This window comes from Heterodontus francisci, chromosome 26 (genome assembly GCF_036365525.1).
Source record: "Heterodontus francisci isolate sHetFra1 chromosome 26, sHetFra1.hap1, whole genome shotgun sequence".
Taxonomy (NCBI): domain Eukaryota; kingdom Metazoa; phylum Chordata; class Chondrichthyes; order Heterodontiformes; family Heterodontidae; genus Heterodontus; species Heterodontus francisci.
Genome location: NC_090396.1, coordinates 11,196,597 through 11,213,676, shown reverse-complemented (window position 1 = coordinate 11,213,676; position 17,080 = coordinate 11,196,597). Strand labels below are relative to the sequence as shown.

Genomic DNA, 17,080 nt, shown 5'->3' with positions numbered 1-17,080 from the left:
TACACATTCTAACCACCCCTTGTTCATAAAATATTTTTCTAATGTTTTAAATTCCTTTTATTAATAAATAACATGGTTACTATACCCATGACCAAACCTAGTATGAACCATGTCTCCCTACTTACCTCATAACTCTCCATCATGAAGACCTCTATGAAGGCACCCAATTCCTCTCAGCTCAAACGGAATAGAGTGGTGTTAGTGCTGGGGCAAGGAACACTTCCTATTTTTGATGCTTTCTATTCTGTCGAATGTGCCTGGGTCCGGTTGAGTGTGGTTAGATGCAGAATAAAATGTCTCCTGCTTGACATCAACACTGACCGTTCCTACAATGGCACTTTCCCACTGGGATTCTGGAGAATTCCTAATTGTCACTGTTACGACCAGGTGAGAGGGGTCTAGGGGTTCCCTCTAAGCCTTTGCCTGGTTTAACCGTAACAGGATTTAACTTTTTTAAAAAAAAACACTGTTTTAGCTCCCCCTTAGTGAATCCTTATTCACTGCTTTCCAATTGTAAGGCAAAGAAATCAATTCAGACAGGCTTTCTTAGATTTTAAACAAGAAAGGTTGAAGTTTATTAATTTTACACTCTAATCTGATTACTGACTATAAATATGCGACGCGATCATGCTAGCATGCATACGCGATAAACACGTGCAGATAGAGACAGAAAAGTAGAAAAGAATAAAGGGGAAAAGTTTGAGACAATAGATGGGTTTCTATTTTACTGTCCTTTGAGTTTGCTGTGAAATCTGTGGTTGCCGATCAGACTTGCAATGCGTCGGGGCCCAGTGCACGCTTCAACTTATTTCGAGGTCGGAGTCTTTTCTCTCTTGAGGTTTACGTGTCTCCCGTGGCTACGGTGGCTTGGGAGAAAGTGAGAGAGAGAGCGAGAGGCTGGCGAGAGACTTGCTTGTTTCAGTTTCAACACCCTTCTGCCTCTTCCTCTGTGGCACATTTCAAAAAACCCCAGGTTGTCCAGCAGGTTAGTCATGTGACTAGCTGGTTTGACCACTTCTGTTCGTGGATTCTGCCATCTTAGCATTCATCCTGGAATGTGAGCTTCCTCACCTTCAATGTCTGGTGATCACTGGCCATTTTGGGTTAAATGGGCCAGGGAATAGTCTTTTGTCTGTCCAAGCACTGTCTGTCCGTATGCAAATGTTTTTCCAGCCAAGTGTTTGGTGGTTTTTTAACAAGTCCTTTCTTCACTACGGCAACAGTTCAGTGTTCATATGGCAAAATTAATATGCCTCATTCTTGGCAGGTGGAGGTCTACATGACAGTCACAGTAGAATACAGAATCGCTTCAGGATCCTCATTACCCTGAAAACCCCCAGCATGAAATCTCTTCCCGATGTTTTTTGTCAACATTCACTACAATAGGGTATCAAAAAACAATTGCCTGCAGAGGTTTGCTGGCTAGCGTACAGGTGATCCCTCACCTCTCCATGTTGAAAATTATGGTTAATGTAGTTCATCTTGCCTTTTATTCACCTCATATGGACTTTCAAATAGATGTGTGATGAAGTACCAGATCATCAACTTGTTAGCAAAATTGAAGCCCATGGGATTAAAGGGACAATGGCAGTGTGGATAAGAAATTGGATAAAGGACAGAAAGCAGAAAGTAGTGGTGAACGGTTGTTTTTCAGACTGGAGGAAATTCTACAGTGGTGTCCTCCAGGGGTTGGTGTTTGTACCACTGCTGTTTGTTGCTATAGATTAATGACCTGGTCTTTGGTATACAGGGCATAATTTCAAAATTTGTAGATGATACAACGCTTTGAAATGTTAGTTAACACTGAGGAGATTAGTAACAGACTTCAGGAATACATTGACTGGTGAAATGTGCAGACACATGGCAGATGAAATTTAACAGAGGGAAGAGTGAAGTAATAGATTTTAGTGGGGAAAATGAGGGGCAATATAAGCTAAATGCTACAATTTTGAAGGGAATGCTGGAACAGACACACCAGGGTGTCTGTAGACAAATCTTGAAATGTGGCAGGACAAATTAAGAGGCTGTTTAATAAAAAAAAAAGTGGCTTTATTAATAGAGGAATAGAGTACTAAAGCAAGGACATTTTGCTAAACCTTTATAAATCACTGGTTAGGCCTCAGCTGTAGTATTGTGTTCAATTTTGGTAACCATACATAAGGAAGGATGTCAAGGGCTTAGAGATGGTGCGGAAGAGATTTAGCAGGGATGAAGGACTTCATTTACATGGAGAAACTAGAGAAACTGGCCTTCTCCTTAGAGCAGAGAAGGTTCAATGGAGATTTACTGGAAGTGTTCAAAGTCCTGAGGGGTTTTGTTCCAGTAAATAAGGAGAAACTGTTTCCAGTGGCAGGAGGGTTGGAATCAGAGAACACAGTTTTAAGATACTCGACAAAAGGTGGGCGGCGCAGTGGTTAGCACCGCAGCCTCACAGCTCCAGGGACCCGGGTTCGATTCTGGGTACTGCCTGTGCGGAGTTTGCAAGTTCTCCCTGTGACCGTGTGGGTGCTCTGGTTTTCTCCCACAGCCAAAGACTTGCAGGTTGATAGGTAAATTGGCCATTGTAAATTGCCCCTAGTGTAGGTAGATGGTAGGGAATATGGGATTACTGCAGGGTTAGAATAAATGGGTGGTTGTTGGTCGGCACAGACTCGGTGGGCCGAAGGGCCTGTTTCAGTGCTGTATCTCTTTTTTAAAAAAAAATGGTGGGGTGATGAAGTTTTTTTAATTTAAAAAGCGATCTGGAGTGCACTCTCTGAAAGGGCGGTGGAAGCAGATTGAATAGTAACTTTCAAAAGGAAATTGGATGAATACTTGAAAAGGAAAAATTTACCAGGCAATGGGCAAGTCCCACTCCCCCACTCTAATTGACTGGCTCTTTTGAAGAGCCAGCATAGGCACAATGGGCTAAATTACTGTCTCAGTGATTCTATGAACCATTTGTAATATACATCATCTTCACACAGTCACTGTTTGCAGCTACAGCTGCTATTTCCTGAGTCAGTCACTATACTCTGAAGCACAAACATAGACCTGTAAACACACACAACATGCAGACTTAAACAAATAAAAACAAGAAATGCTGGAAATACTCAGCAGGTCTGGCAGCATCTGTGGAGAGAGAAGCAGAGTTAACGTTTCAGGTCAGTGATCCTTCTTCAGAACGGGCAAATATTAGAAATGTGAAAGGTTATAAGCAAATAAAGGGGGGTGGGGCAAGAGATAACAAAGGAGAAGGTGTAGATAGGACAAGGTCACAGAATAGCTGACCAGAAGGTCATGGAGCAAAGGCAAACAATATGTTAATGGTGTGTTGAAAGACAAAGCATTAGTACAGATAGGATGTTAACGGACTGAAAATTGAACAGCCGCAAGTACAAACCTGAAAAAAGTGGGTAAGCAAACTGAACAAACTAAGATGAAATAAAATAAAATAAACACACTAAAAAATAACTAAAAATAAAAGTAAAATGGAAGGCCTGTCATGCTCTGAAATGATTGAACTCAATGTTCAGTGCGGCAGGCTGTAGTGTGCCTAATCGGTAAAGAGATGCTGTTCCTCAAGCTTGCGTTGGTGTTCACTGGAACACTGCAGCAATCCCAGGACAGAGATGTGAGCAGGAGGGAGTGTTGAAATGGCAAGCAACTGGCAGCTCAGGGTCCTACTTGCAGACTGAGCGGAGGTGTTCCACAAAGCGGTCACCCAATCTGTGTTTGGTCTCGCCAATGTAGAGGAGACCACATTGTAAGTAGCGAATACAGTAGACTACATTGATAAAAGTACAAATAAGTCGCTGCTTCACCTGAAAGGAGTGTTGGAGGCCTGGGATAGTGAGGAGAGAGGAGGTAAATGGGCAGGTATTACACCTCCTGTGATTGCAGGGGAAGGTGCCATGGGAAGGGAACTAGGTGGTGGGGGTAATGGAGGAGTGGACCAGGGTGTCGCGGAGGGAATGATCCCTTCGGAATACTGACAGGGGAAGGGAGGGGAAGATGTGTTTGGTAGTGGCATCACGCTGGAGGTGGCAGAAATGGCGGAGGATGATTCTTTGGATATGGAGGCTGATGGAGTGGAAAGTGAGGACAAGGGGAACCCTGTCGCGGTTCTGGGGGAAGGGGTGCGGGTAGAGGTGGGGGAAATGGACCGGACACTATTGAGGACCCTGTCAACCGCAGTGGGGGGGATTCCTCGGGGAGACCCCGAGCTTCCGGTTGCTTACCATTTCAACACTTCCCCCCTGCTCTCATGCTCACATCTCTGTCCTGGGATTGCTGCAGTGTTCCAGTGAACATCAATGCAAGCTCAAGGAACAGCATCTCATTTACCGATTAGGCACACTACAGCCTGCCAGACTGAATATTGAGTTCAGTAATTTCAGAGCATGACAGGCCCCCCATTTTACTTTTATCTTTAGTTATTTTCTTCTTTTTTTTGTGTGTTTATTTTATTTATTTCATCTTAGTTTGTTCAGTTTGCTTACCCACTTTTTTCAGGTTTGTACTTGCGGCTGTTCAATTTTCAGTCCGTTAACATCCTATCTGTACTAATGCTTTGTCTTTCAACACATTATTAACATATTGTTTGCCTTTGCTCCATGACCTTCTGGTCAGCTATTCTGTGACCTTGTCCTATCTACATCTTCTCCTTTGTTATCTCTTGCCCCACCCCCACTTTACTTGCTTATAACCTTTCACATTTCTAATATTTGCCAGTTCTGAAGAAGGGTCACTGACCTGAAACGTTAACTCTGGCTCTCTTTCCACAGATGCTGCCAGACCTGCTGAGTATTTCCAGCATTTCTTGTTTTTATTTCAGATTTCCAGCATCCGCAGTATTTTGCTTTTGTGCAGACTTAAACCACCGTTTTATCCCTGACCACCCTATGTCTCAACTTCTCCTGTAATCAGTTTTATTTCTGCAATCAGTCCGACATTGTCAGCATTCCTTAGGTTGTTTATTAACTTTCCATTGATCGTGAACCCAATCTCTGAGCCATCCACACTGTTTTGTGATGAGTAGGGCAGTAAAATTGGAGAGGTGTGTCAGTGCTTCATAGATTGGAGAAAAATCAATAAAGGTCATGCCTAGATTTGGTAGCTATGGAAGGGGGGGCGGAGGGAGGGGGGTTGAAAAACATGTCTCATAGAATAAAATTTGACGATAAACTGTGAGTGGTTTCTTTTCTCTTGTCCAAGAGAACAATCCTTTGTTACCTCCCTGCTGTTAGCTGGGCTCAGTGCCCAGTGTTGGGGGGAATGGGGAAGAGTTATAACCCTGCTCGGATTCCTGCAGTGGAAAGTGCTCATATGGGGATATTGGATTAGCATTTGACCCAGCTGCACTGTGCCGCCTACTGTAGTGAAATATGTGCCTGCAAGCAGGGCACTTTAGGGAGGGTAGGGGAGGAGAGATGGGGCCACACCCTGTGTTTCTGCCCAGTTCCTGGCACTTCTCATTGTCCATACATGCAAGCACAACCTAATTTCAGACTGTAGCTGTCTCGCAAAATCAGGAATTGTTTCCAAAACCAGGCAGCAGTAGGGTTTCTCTGAGTATGGCCTCGACAGTACAAGTGGAGTGAGCACACAGGTCTAGATGCAGTTGTATGCTGTGTTGTACCAGATATCCACGGCAGTAAGGTTAACACCACAGCTGCTACCATCAGTTTTCAACCAGAATTTTTGAACTTCCTTTTTCTGTCTTTCGGATGAGACATTAAACTGAGTAACCTACCCCCCTGCCCATCGCTCCCCCGACAGGTGGATGTAAATGGCACTTCTGGCAGACGTGCCGGGGAATCCTCTCCCGGTGGCCTGACCATTATTTATCCATCAACCATCATCACTAAAACAGATTATCCAATCATTATCACATTGCTTTTTATGGGAGCTTGCTCTGCACAAATTGGCTGCTGCGTTTCCTACGTTACAACAGTGACTGCACTTCAGAAGTACTTCATTGGCTATAAAGTGCTTTGAGACATGCTTAGGTTGTGCAAAGCACTATAGAAACACAAGGCTTTTCCATCTTTCTTCAGTGCATACGTGGAGGAAGCCAAGTCATTTATTTTTGTGGCTGAAAGCACCTGAGTAGATGAGGAAACGGGTGTTCAGTCTTGCTGGTAATCATACGGGGCATAACCTGAGATCTTATCAACAACCGGCACTGGAGTATGCTTTAAGGATTACAACCAGGTCAATCCATCTGTCAGGCTGCTATATTTCAGCACAAGCCTTGACTCCGGTGGTGGTGAAGGAAACTTGAGCAATAACTGGTTAATGATCCAAACATGCCATTTTTCAGGAGGCTACAGTCACCAGTCGCGGGATCAATGTGGAGTCGAGCTAAGCTCCATTTATCTCCAGCCTGGCCTAAGTACAGACAAACAATGATGGGGAGAGGCAAGGAGGAAAGCTCAGCCCAGCCAAGAGCAACACCCCATTTCCACCGTCCAGTCCCAATACATTTCCTGCTTCATTGTATGGCTGTACGTGAGCAGATTCCTCACAGCTTCTGTTAGACAAATGACCATCTTCCTGTGTGAGTTCCAGAAATCCCCAATCCGTAACCTTTCCTCCTTCACCCAGTCACATGACTTCCAAATCATTTGCCTTTCTGCATATTAACTCATAATTCAAATACTGACTTTGAAATACAACCATCACTTGTATCAATCCAGCAGAAACTGGATAAATGTTTGCTTTTTGTGTGGTCTTTTTTGTTGGAGGTGGGCATAGAATACTTTACATCTCAGACAGGGTGTCAGAAATATGCAGTCCCAGTCACACATTGCCAATGCTCCAGGATTGCCCTGGAGTCTGCAGGATTGATAATCTTGACACTGACGAGCAAGAAAAATTATGGCAGCATTAAATTTTATTTTTTTCCATATTCTTTGTAACTAATAAAAGTTTTCAGAAATATTGGAAATGGGAGTTGGCAGGGACAGGACAGGGCAGTGGGAGGTCATGTGTTAAAACCTCCAGGAGTATGTCAACCAGAGGTGGCAGCCTCAAGTCCCAGCTCAGGTAGGCGCGGGCTAGACGAGGTTTCGGTCAGGTAGGCGCGGGCTAGACGAGGTTTCGGTCAGGTAGGCGCGGGCTAGACGAGTGGTCGCTCAGGTAGGCGTGGGCTAGACGAGGGGTCGCTGAGGTAGGCGCGGGCTAGACGAGGGGTCGCTGAGGTAGGCGCGGGCTAGACGAGGGGTCGCTGAGGTAGGCGCGGGCTAGACGAGGGGTCGCTGAGGTAGGCGCGGGCTAGACGAGGGGTCGCTGAGGTAGGCGCGGGCTAGACGAGGGGTCGCTGAGGTAGGCGCGGGCTAGACGAGGGGTCGCTGAGGTAGGCGCGGGCTAGACGAGGGGTCGCTGAGGTAGGCGCGGGCTAGACGAGGGGTCGCTGAGGTAGGCGCGGGCTAGACGAGGGGTCGCTGAGGTAGGCGCGGGCTAGACGAGGGGTCGCTGAGGTAGGCGCGGGCTAGACGAGGGGTCGCTGAGGTAGGCGCGGGCTAGACGAGGGGTCGCTGAGGTAGGCGCGGGCTAGACGAGGGGTCGCTGAGGTAGGCGCGGGCTAGACGAGGGGTCGCTGAGGTAGGCGCGGGCTAGACGAGGGGTCGCTGAGGTAGGCGCGGGCTAGAACGAGGGCTCGGTCAGGTAGGCGCGGGCTGGACGAGGGCTCGGTCAGGTAGGCGTGGGCTAGACGAGGTTTCGTTCAGGTAGACGAGGGCTGGACGAGGGCTTGGTCAGGTAGGCGTGGGCTAGACGAGGTTTCGATCAGGTAGACGAGGGCTCGGTTAGGTAGGCGTGGGCTGGACGAGGGCTTGGTCAGGTAGGCGTGGGCTAGACGAGGTTTCGATCAGGTAGACGAGGGCTCGGTTAGGTAGGCGCGGGCGGAACGCGGGCTCGGTCAGGTAGGCGCGGGCTGGACAAGGGGTCGGTCAGGTGGGCTCGGTCAGGTAGGCGCGGGCTGGACGAGGGCTTGGTCAGGTAGGCGCGGGCTGGACGAGGGGTCGGTCAGGTAGGCGCGGGCTGGACGAGGGGTCGGTCAGGTGGGCTCGGTCAGGTAGGCGCGGGCTGGACGAGGGCTCGGTCAGGTAGGCGCGGGCTGGACGAGGGCTCGGTCAGGTAGGCGCGGGCTGGACGAGGGCTCGGTCAGGTAGGCGCGGGCTGGACGAGGGCTCGGTCAGGTAGGCGCGGGCTGGACGAGGGCTCGGTCAGGTAGGCGCGGGCTGGACGAGGGCTCGGTCAGGTAGGCGCGGGCTGGACGAGGGGTCTGTCAGGTGGGCTCGGTCAGGTAGGCGCGGCTGGACGAGGGCTCGGTCAGGTAGGCGCGGGCTGGACGAGGGCTCGGTCAGGTAGGTGCGGGCTGGACGAGGGCTCAGTCAGGTAGGCGCGGGCTGGACGAGGGCTCGGTCAGGTGGGGTCGGTCAGGTAGGCGCGGGCTGGACGAGGGCTCGGTCAGGTGGGGTCGGTCAGGTAGGCGCGGGCTGGACGAGGGCTCGGTCAGGTAGGCGCGGGCTGGACGAGGGCTCGGTCAGTTAGGCGCGGGCTGGACGAGGGGTCGGTCAGGTGGGCTCGGTCAGGTAGGCGCAGGCTAGACGAGGGGTCTGTTACCTTTTTCACCTGAAGAGCCTTTTTAGAAAAAACATTCCTAAAATAAAGTATTGGGAGCCACAAGACAAAAATTCACCGTGTCTCTGGTAGAATGGCTAATTTTCATATAATAAATTTAATGCAAGTGTTATATTTCAATCGAAAAAATGAAATTAAAATAAACCTAACTGAATTATCGCTTTTTTGACTTTTTTTGCATCTTTTGATTTTTTTCCTTCGTATCTCCAGTATATGAACATTCAAGTTTGATGCATCAGTTTGCATGAATTATATAGAAGCAGGTTCAAAAAGCAAATGTAAAAATGGTGAACCACATTTAATGGAAAAACAGCATGTTTCCACTCTGAATAAAAATATTAAATTTACATATAAAAGTAAAAGCTTTTTGTCTTTTTATACAGATCTTGTGGTAAATGGAATTTTATTTCCTATGATTTTGTCAGTAAATACATCTTTAAAACAAACTTTAACTTGAGATGCGTAGAATTAAGACAGTTTTTTTCGACTAATGATTAGCGTGGGTAAAAAAAGCTTCTAATAGCGCATTCAGAATAATTTATTGTCTCAGCTCTATTAGAAACAATAATGATCGCAACTATCAAATCTGTTCCTCAAACCAAAGGCATCATCTCTAACCACGGTGTAGCTATACCATTCAAACAGGTTTATTTAGAGAAAAATGTTTTTTGTTAAGATAATCATTTGAAACTGTAAAGTGCAGCATGTTTAGCTTTTTAACCTCTCAAAAATACAGCTCTTACTTTCCTTGACTTAATTTTTTCAGCTTTTTTCATAATTTGGTGTTCCAACTGGAAAAGGTTGGGAGCTGCAAATGAGATGTTGAAGAGCCACAGGTTGCCGACCTCTGGGCTAGACTCTTGAATAAAACCCTGACTCGATAGTAGGCTTGGACCCTGTTCACTTCCCACACCTTTATAAGGTCAATTCCTGGTTTGTATCAAGGTTTAGATCAGTTTTGGCAGTAGGTGTTCTACCACTAGATAAAGTTAGCTGTGATAACACGACTGTATTGGGACCCAGGCCACTGCCGTGCAAAGGAGCTCTATGCAAAGCTGATCTCCGTTAACGTTAACCCAGAATACATTCCCTGACAGAGTGGTGGTAGTAGATTCAATAGTAACTTTCATAAGAGAATTGGAAAAATACTGGAAAAATTTGCAGGGCTACGGGAAAAGAGCAGGGAAGTGTGATTTATTGGATTGCTCGTTCAAAGAGCCAGAACAGACGCAATGGGTTGAATGGCCTTCTGTGCTGTAATATTCTGTGCTATTGCGAGCTGCATCAGTTTCCCTGGTGTAGTTGAGCAGGGCTCCATAAAGCAAATGGTTTCTGAGGTTCTGCTTCGACTTGGCCCCTTCAGCAGATTCGCGGTTACTTGGTACCGACACAGGCATGTGTTTTTGAAATGTGCAGTTTGTGCCAAAATGTCAGAGTGACCGTTGTACCTCAAGGCTGCTATGCCTGACTGCCCTTTGGAATGTTTTGTCCTAAGCCTTGTAAAACTAGCCAAGCTGCTCCCTTTGTAAAGCGCCAGGTGTGTTCTTTATTTTAACTTCAGTGGACAACTGAAGAAAGCCTGGGACCTGGATTGTGCCCTAACCCTGGTGCACACGCTTGGCAATTGCTGGCAGGCATATCTCTGAAGTCTGTGGGAAGAATCACTGTCTGTTGCCTGCTGAGATACCCCTGAACTGGCCCCATGTTTAACATGCAGAGAATTTCTGGATCTTTGGTTAGCAGTTTAACCTGTGTCAACAGCACTGAAGGGGAAAAAAAGCCCTCAATATATCATGCCTGCTCCAAGGAGACCTCTCACTGGTCCTCTCTGGGGCTGTGCAATTCCTGCCAGTTCTGACTGGGTCATGCTGCAGGAGTTGTGTGTTCAATTCAGTCACTCCCCACACAGTTGGTGCGACTGATCTGCATTCTCCTGTATTTTGGTCTCAGAAACCGTCATGTCGAATTCATGATACCTCGCCTGGGTGTGGGGTTTTTGCGTGGGGGTGTATGTGTGTGTCTTTGATTTTGTATGGTTAATGTGAGGGGTGCAGTTTTATGGGGGTTTGGGATGTATTTGTCCCTTTTTTTAGTTTCGTGGGATATGGGTGTCACTGGCAAGGCCAGCATTTGTTGCCCATCCCTAATTGCCCTTGACAACTGAGTGGCTTGCGAGACCATTTCAGAGGGTAGTTAAGAGGCAACCACAATGCTGTGGGTTTGGAGTCACATGTAGGCCAGACCAGGTAAGGATGGCAGATGTCCTTCCCTTAAGGACACTAGTAAAACGGATGTTTTTTTTAAACAATTGATAGTTTTATGGCACTATTGCTAAGACTAGCTTTCAATTCCAGAATTTTTTAATTAATTGAACTTAAGTTCCTCTAGCTGTGGTGGGATTTGAACCCTTGTCCCCCAGTTCAGTGACATAACCACTATGCCACCATCTCTGGTTACTGGACCTTAGTGCAAATAACTAGAGTTAAGGAGTTGTAATGTCAGACAGTTATTGGATGGTATCTGAGCTACAGTCCAACTCTTGGAGCAGAAGAAAAACAATGTCTCTGTTCTGTTCTTGTGTGTTTATTTTTTAAGATTAGTAATCACTCTAATGTGAGTACAGCATGTGCTGGGACCACAAGAACCCAACCATCTTGTTAACTTGGGAAATATTCTGGTTTTGGAGTGGTGTGTTTCCATAAAGTGGATTAAATTCCCTGATTCTGAGAGATCTCTATGGCTTGAGGACAGTAAAGCAGCATGTCCCCTCGGTGTATTCTTACGTGGCCAAGCACTCATTCTCGCTGGAGCCAATCTGATAAGTTATAGCTTTGGCACTCACTGCCCCTCCCTCAGAGACCAAGGAACTGAAACATCTTAAATTGCTTCCTGCACTTTTGTCGCAGTTTTAACTGGGAGCAGAAGCTGCATTACTTTCTGACGGGGAATTTTGTTCAAGTCATAAGATTTCTTAAAAAGCTTTCACCGATGAGTTGGTACCTGGAGTTGGGAGGAATGAGTGATGGTGTTTGAATGCTTGTGATGGTCAAACAGACCAGTGAGACTGGTAGTGGCTTGTCACTCTTGTTTGCTTTTGTCCCTTATCTTCAATGAATCCAGATAATCAGCAGGCTAGTTGACCATGAAGTAACCCATAGCCAATCCTGTCTTGTCCAACTATCTGCCCTTTCTCATGGAGTGCATGGGGTGGGGTTTTGGCTATTGGATGGCTCCAATTGAAAGGCCTAGTTAACTCTCCATGTTGAGATACTGAACCCGGTGTAACTAACTCAGTCAGTCTTTGCAAACAGTGATCTGGAATGCACTGCCTGAAAGGAGGGTGGGAGCAGATTCAGTCATAACTTTGAAAGGTAATTGGATAAATAGTTGAAAAGGGAAGCATTTACAGTGCTATGAGGAAGGAGCAGGGGAGTGAGACTGATTGGATAGCTGTTTCAAAGAGCTAGCGCAGGCACATTGGGCCAAATGGCCTCCTCCTAGCTGTATGAAAAATGAAGTACTTGCATTTATATAGCGCCTTTCACGGCCACCGGATGTTTCAAAGCGCTTTACAAACATTGAAGCACTTTTTGAAGTGTTGTAGGAAATATGGCAGCCAGTATGTGCACAGCAAGTTCCCACAAACACCAATGTGATGATGACCTAGATAATCTGTTTTAGTGATGTTGATTTGAATAGATAAATATTAGCCAGGCCACCGGGGAGAACTACCCTGTTCTTCGAAATAATGCCGTGGGATCTTATATATCCACCCAAGCAGGCAGATTGGGCCTCCGTTTAACATCATCATCTGAGAGATGGCACCTCAGACAGTGCAGTACTCCCTCAGCACTGCACTGGAGTGTCAGCCTTGATTGTTTTATACTTAAGTCCTGAAGTGGGTCTTGAACCCAGAACGTTGGGACTCTGAGGCAAGCGTACTATCAACTGTGCCATGGCTGATATATGACTTTATGATTTGATCTCCATCTTGTAATTGAATGTGGGATCTTCTGGCTTTTGCTCACTGGACCATCAGGGAATGTCTGTCACTATTAAGAACACAATGTTAGTGTGTTTTTGGCTTCTTTAATCCACATCCACAGATATATGTCAAAGCAGCTTATATCAGGGGAATGTTACACGCCATCTTTGCTTTTTATATATGTATAGCGTTCTGCAGTTACTAACTGGTCCTCAGCACCAGCCAATGATATGGAAGCTGGAATAGTGTCTGCTTATTTGGCTGACACCTGGGGCGAGTTCTAGGCCTGTTGACCATGGCTTTCTTGCTGCGATGGTGGTTGCTAGGGAGAGAAGAAGGCTGGAACATCCAATCACAGCCCATCGACAGTATTTCAAATGGTGTTCACTGAAGAATTTTACTCTTCCAGCTTCTGCTTGGGAGCCAGGCTCAAGTCTGAGTCTGGTCGTCATCCTTATCACTTGGGCTTGTTTTCAATATTTGGACCCGGAACCATGTGAGGGTCCTGACTCAAGCAGTGGTTGTTATATGAACTATTGAGCTGCTTGCTGACGCAAGTCAAAGATCTTGCTCACTTCACAGGTGTATAAGTGTCCCACCGTTCATCTCAGGGCACTCGTCACTATTTTCTAAATACTTTGAGGCAATCCTGTCTATTTCTAGACTGAACTTGGAACATATAAGATCCTGAGGGGTCTTGACAGGGTGGCTATGGAAAGGCTGTTCCCTCTAGTGGGAGAATCTCAAACTAGGGGTCACTGTTTAAAAATAAGGGGTCGCCCATTTAAGACAGAAATGAGAATTTTTTTCTCGGAGGTTGTGAGTCTTTGGAACTCTATTCCTCAAAAGGTGGTGGGAGCAGAGCCTTTATTTTTAAGGCAGAGGTAAATAGATTCTTGATCAGCAAGGGGGTGAAAGGTTATCGTGGTAGGCGGGAATGTGCAGTCAAGGTTACAATCAGATCAGCCATGATCTTATTGAATGGCAAAGCAAGCTCGAGGGGCCAACTGGCCGACTCCTGCTCCGAATTCATATGTATGTACGTGTGGAAGGAGGCAGCTGCTCAGTGTTTGTACATTTCTGCCAATGCTACAGTTAGCTTTTTTGGCAGCTTTTGTCCCAGGCTTTCTGTATTTGGATGGGATCACAATAGGGGATGGCTACTCTCAACAGCTATAACTTAAATTAACTGAGAACTCAACCTGTAGGAAATGTTTCTCATCTCTCCCTGGCACCCAGAATTGACATCAAACACTCTCCGAACAGATACGTCATTGGTTAGATACAGAGGAAACCTCCCTTTACACTGTCCCCATCAAACACGCCCTGGGCAGGTATTCAGTTGTAGCGCCGTGTTGATACGAAGTGAATCTGGCGAACATTCCTTCGGGTGCTGGGGAATGTGCTGGAGTTCCTCGAGCCTCCCATCTTCAGTGGCATTGAGCTGGTGGAGGCCACTGTTTTGAACAGAGATGTAACAGGAACAAGGTGAATTTTTTTTTTAATGTATATAAATGACTTAGATATTGGAATTCAGAGTAAAATTACAAAACTTGCTGATATCAAACTTGGAGGTTTGGCAAATAGTGATGATACCAATTGACTGCAATGGGATATGGATAGGTTAGCAGAATGGGTGGACAAGTGGCAGATGGAATTTAATACAGGGAAGTTTGAGGTGATGCATTTTGGCAGAAGGGTTAGGGAGAGGCAATATAGACTTAATGGCATGGTTCTAAAAAGTGCACAGGAACAGAGGGACCTCTGGGTGCACGTGCATCGATCTCAGAAGGTGGCAGGACATATTGAGAGAGTAGTTAGTAAAGCATATGGGATCTTGGGCTTTGTAAATAGAGGTATTGAGTACAACAGCAGGGAAAGTACGCCTGACCTTTATAAAGCTCTGATTAGGCCATAACTAGAGTATTGTGTCCAGTTCTGGTCACCACACTTGAGGAAGAATGTGAGAGTCCTTGAGAAGTTGCAGAGGAGATTTACCAGAATGGTTCCAGGGATGAAAGAATTCAGTTGCAAGGTTGGGTTGGAGAAGCTGGGGTTGTTTTCCTTGGAGCCAAGGAGGTTGAGGGGAGATTTGATCGAGGTGTACAAGATTATGACAGGTTTAGATAAGAGACAAAGAAAAGCTGTTCTCATTAGCTGATGGTACAAGGACTAGGGGACACAGATTTAGCATTTTGGGGAAGAGATGCAGCGGGGAAGTGAGGAAGAACTTTTTTGCGCAGTGTGTGGTAATGAGCCGGAACTCGCTGCCTATGAAGGTGGTGGAAGCAGAGACGAATAATGATTTCAAAAGGAAATTGGATGGGCACTTGAGGGAAATAAACTTGCACGTCTGCAGGGATGGAGCAGGGGAATGGGAATGATTGGATTGCTCCACGGAAAGCCAGCATGGGCTCAATGGTCCAAATGGCCTCCTTCTGCACTGTGATATGATTCCATGATGGGAGTTGCATGGTGAAAGTTGGCGTACAGATTGTGTCCCACAAGCTGTAGTCTGTTGCCTGCTCCTGCTGTGCACGGAGCACAATACCACCTAGCCAGATATGTAAGTAAAAAGGAAGAGAGCTGGAAAATGGGATTCGAGCAGACAGCTGCATTGTGATTTTTATAATTCTATATATGGTGTCAGCCATTGCTTGGTGGATCACTGGCGTCTCTTAAGTTCTGAAGGTTGTGGGCTCAAGTCCCACTAAAGACACTAGGTATAATCCAGGCTGGTTCAACCTCAGCTGGAGTATTGTGTTCAGTTCCAGGAGGCGCACTTAGCAAAGACGTGAGGGCATTGGAGAGAGTACAGAAAAGATTCACGAGAATGGTTCCAGGGATGAGGAATTTCAGTTATGAAGATAGATTGGAGAAGTTAGGACTGTTTTCCTTGGAGACGAGAAGGCTGAGAGGCGATTTGATCGAATATTCAAAATCATGAGGTGTCTGTACAGAGTAGATAGAGAGAAACTGTTCCCACTCGTGAAAGGATCGAGAACGAGAAGGCAAAGATTTAAAGTATTTGGTAAGAGAAGTAAAAGTGACATGAGGAAAAACTCTTTCATGCAGCGAGTGGTTAAGGTCTGGAATGCACTGCCTGAGAACGTGGTGGAGGCAGGTTCAATTGAAGCATTCAAAAGGGAATTAGACAGTTATATGAAAAGGAAGAATGTGCAGGGTTACGGGAAGAAGGCAGGGGAATGGAACTGAGGGAGTTGCTCTTTCAGAGAGCCAGTGCAGACACGATGGGCTGAATGGCCTCCTTCAGCGCTGTAACAATTTTGAGATTCTGTGACTTCCCCCAAGGCAGCACCGCACTGTCGGAGGGGCAGAGTGTGTGCCAGAATTAACTGGAATGGCTCCATCCCAACACATACAGATTTTATTTTTTCTTTTCCTCTGTCCTACTATCTGAGTTTTTTTTTATTATACACAGCTGTTTCTGCTTTTGATGCAGACCTCGTGGGTGTCAAGCAGCTGTTATTGAAATCAGCAATATGGACTCTCCTACTGGCCCTGCCTGATTGAGACTGGCCACTACTGTTAATTTGGCAAGTTAATAGCGGGGCTTAAAAACTGAAGGTCTGCTATCCACATAGGAAGAGGAGGAAGCCATTCTGCCCCTCGGGCCTGTTCCGCCATTCCACTGGATCATGTTTATTTCATCTTTACCTCAACTCCATTTTCCTCCCTTAACTCCAAATCCTGAGATGCCCTTGCCCAATAGAAATCTCCACTTGTTCCACCATTCAGATGTATGAAACCACTTGCTATTTTGACAGTTTGTGCATTCTGTTTTGCTTGGCCTGTTGCTGAGTTCTTTTGCCTCCATTCCCTGTACACAGACTGTAATGAGGTTTGGTGTTGTGTTTTCAGGAAGTGTCTGACACCCCAAAGGAGTTGCGCCCTAGGCTCTGTCATATGCAGAAAGGCTCCAATGGTTACGGCTTCAACCTCCACAGTGAAAAGTCAAAGGTGGGTCAGTATATCCGGGCTGTGGACGCTGACTCTCCCGCAGAACATTCCGGACTGCTCCCTCAGGACCGCATCATCGAGGTACCTCGCTCACACTTAATTAGAAAGCTCAGCTTGTTTGAATCTGTTGTCCTGTACATTAGCTCAAGTAATTCAAAAGGTGCATTGATTACACAGTCATCCTGTAACCTAAGATACTTCTGTCTGTCTGTCTCTCACTCCGTGTGTCTCTCGCTCTGTCTGTGTGTGTGAGTATCTCCCTCTCTCCCTCCCCCTCTCTCTCTCCCTCCCCCTCTCTCTCTCCCTCCCTCTCTCTCTCTCTCCCTCCCTCTCTCTCTCTCTCCCTCCCCCTCTCTCTCTCTCTCCCTCCCCCTCTCTCTCTCTCTCCCTCCCCCTCTCTCTCTCTCTCCCTCCCCCTCTCTCTCTCTCTCCCTCCCCCTCTCTCTCTCTCTCTCCCTCCCCCTCTCTCTCTCTCTCCCTCCCCCT

The 17,080-nt window shown here is 46.5% G+C and overlaps 1 protein-coding gene across 1 annotated transcript in view; it reads left to right on the top strand.

The window, feature by feature from the left end:
* The window catches only part of LOC137384173 (Na(+)/H(+) exchange regulatory cofactor NHE-RF1-like), a 152,495-nt gene that overhangs the window by 76,840 nt on the left and 58,575 nt on the right, over window positions 1–17,080 (top strand). The window contains exon 2 of the mRNA XM_068057800.1: window positions 16,496–16,675. Coding sequence (XP_067913901.1) covers window positions 16,496–16,675 — 180 coding nt within the window. The remainder of the gene's footprint in view (window positions 1–16,495; window positions 16,676–17,080) is intronic.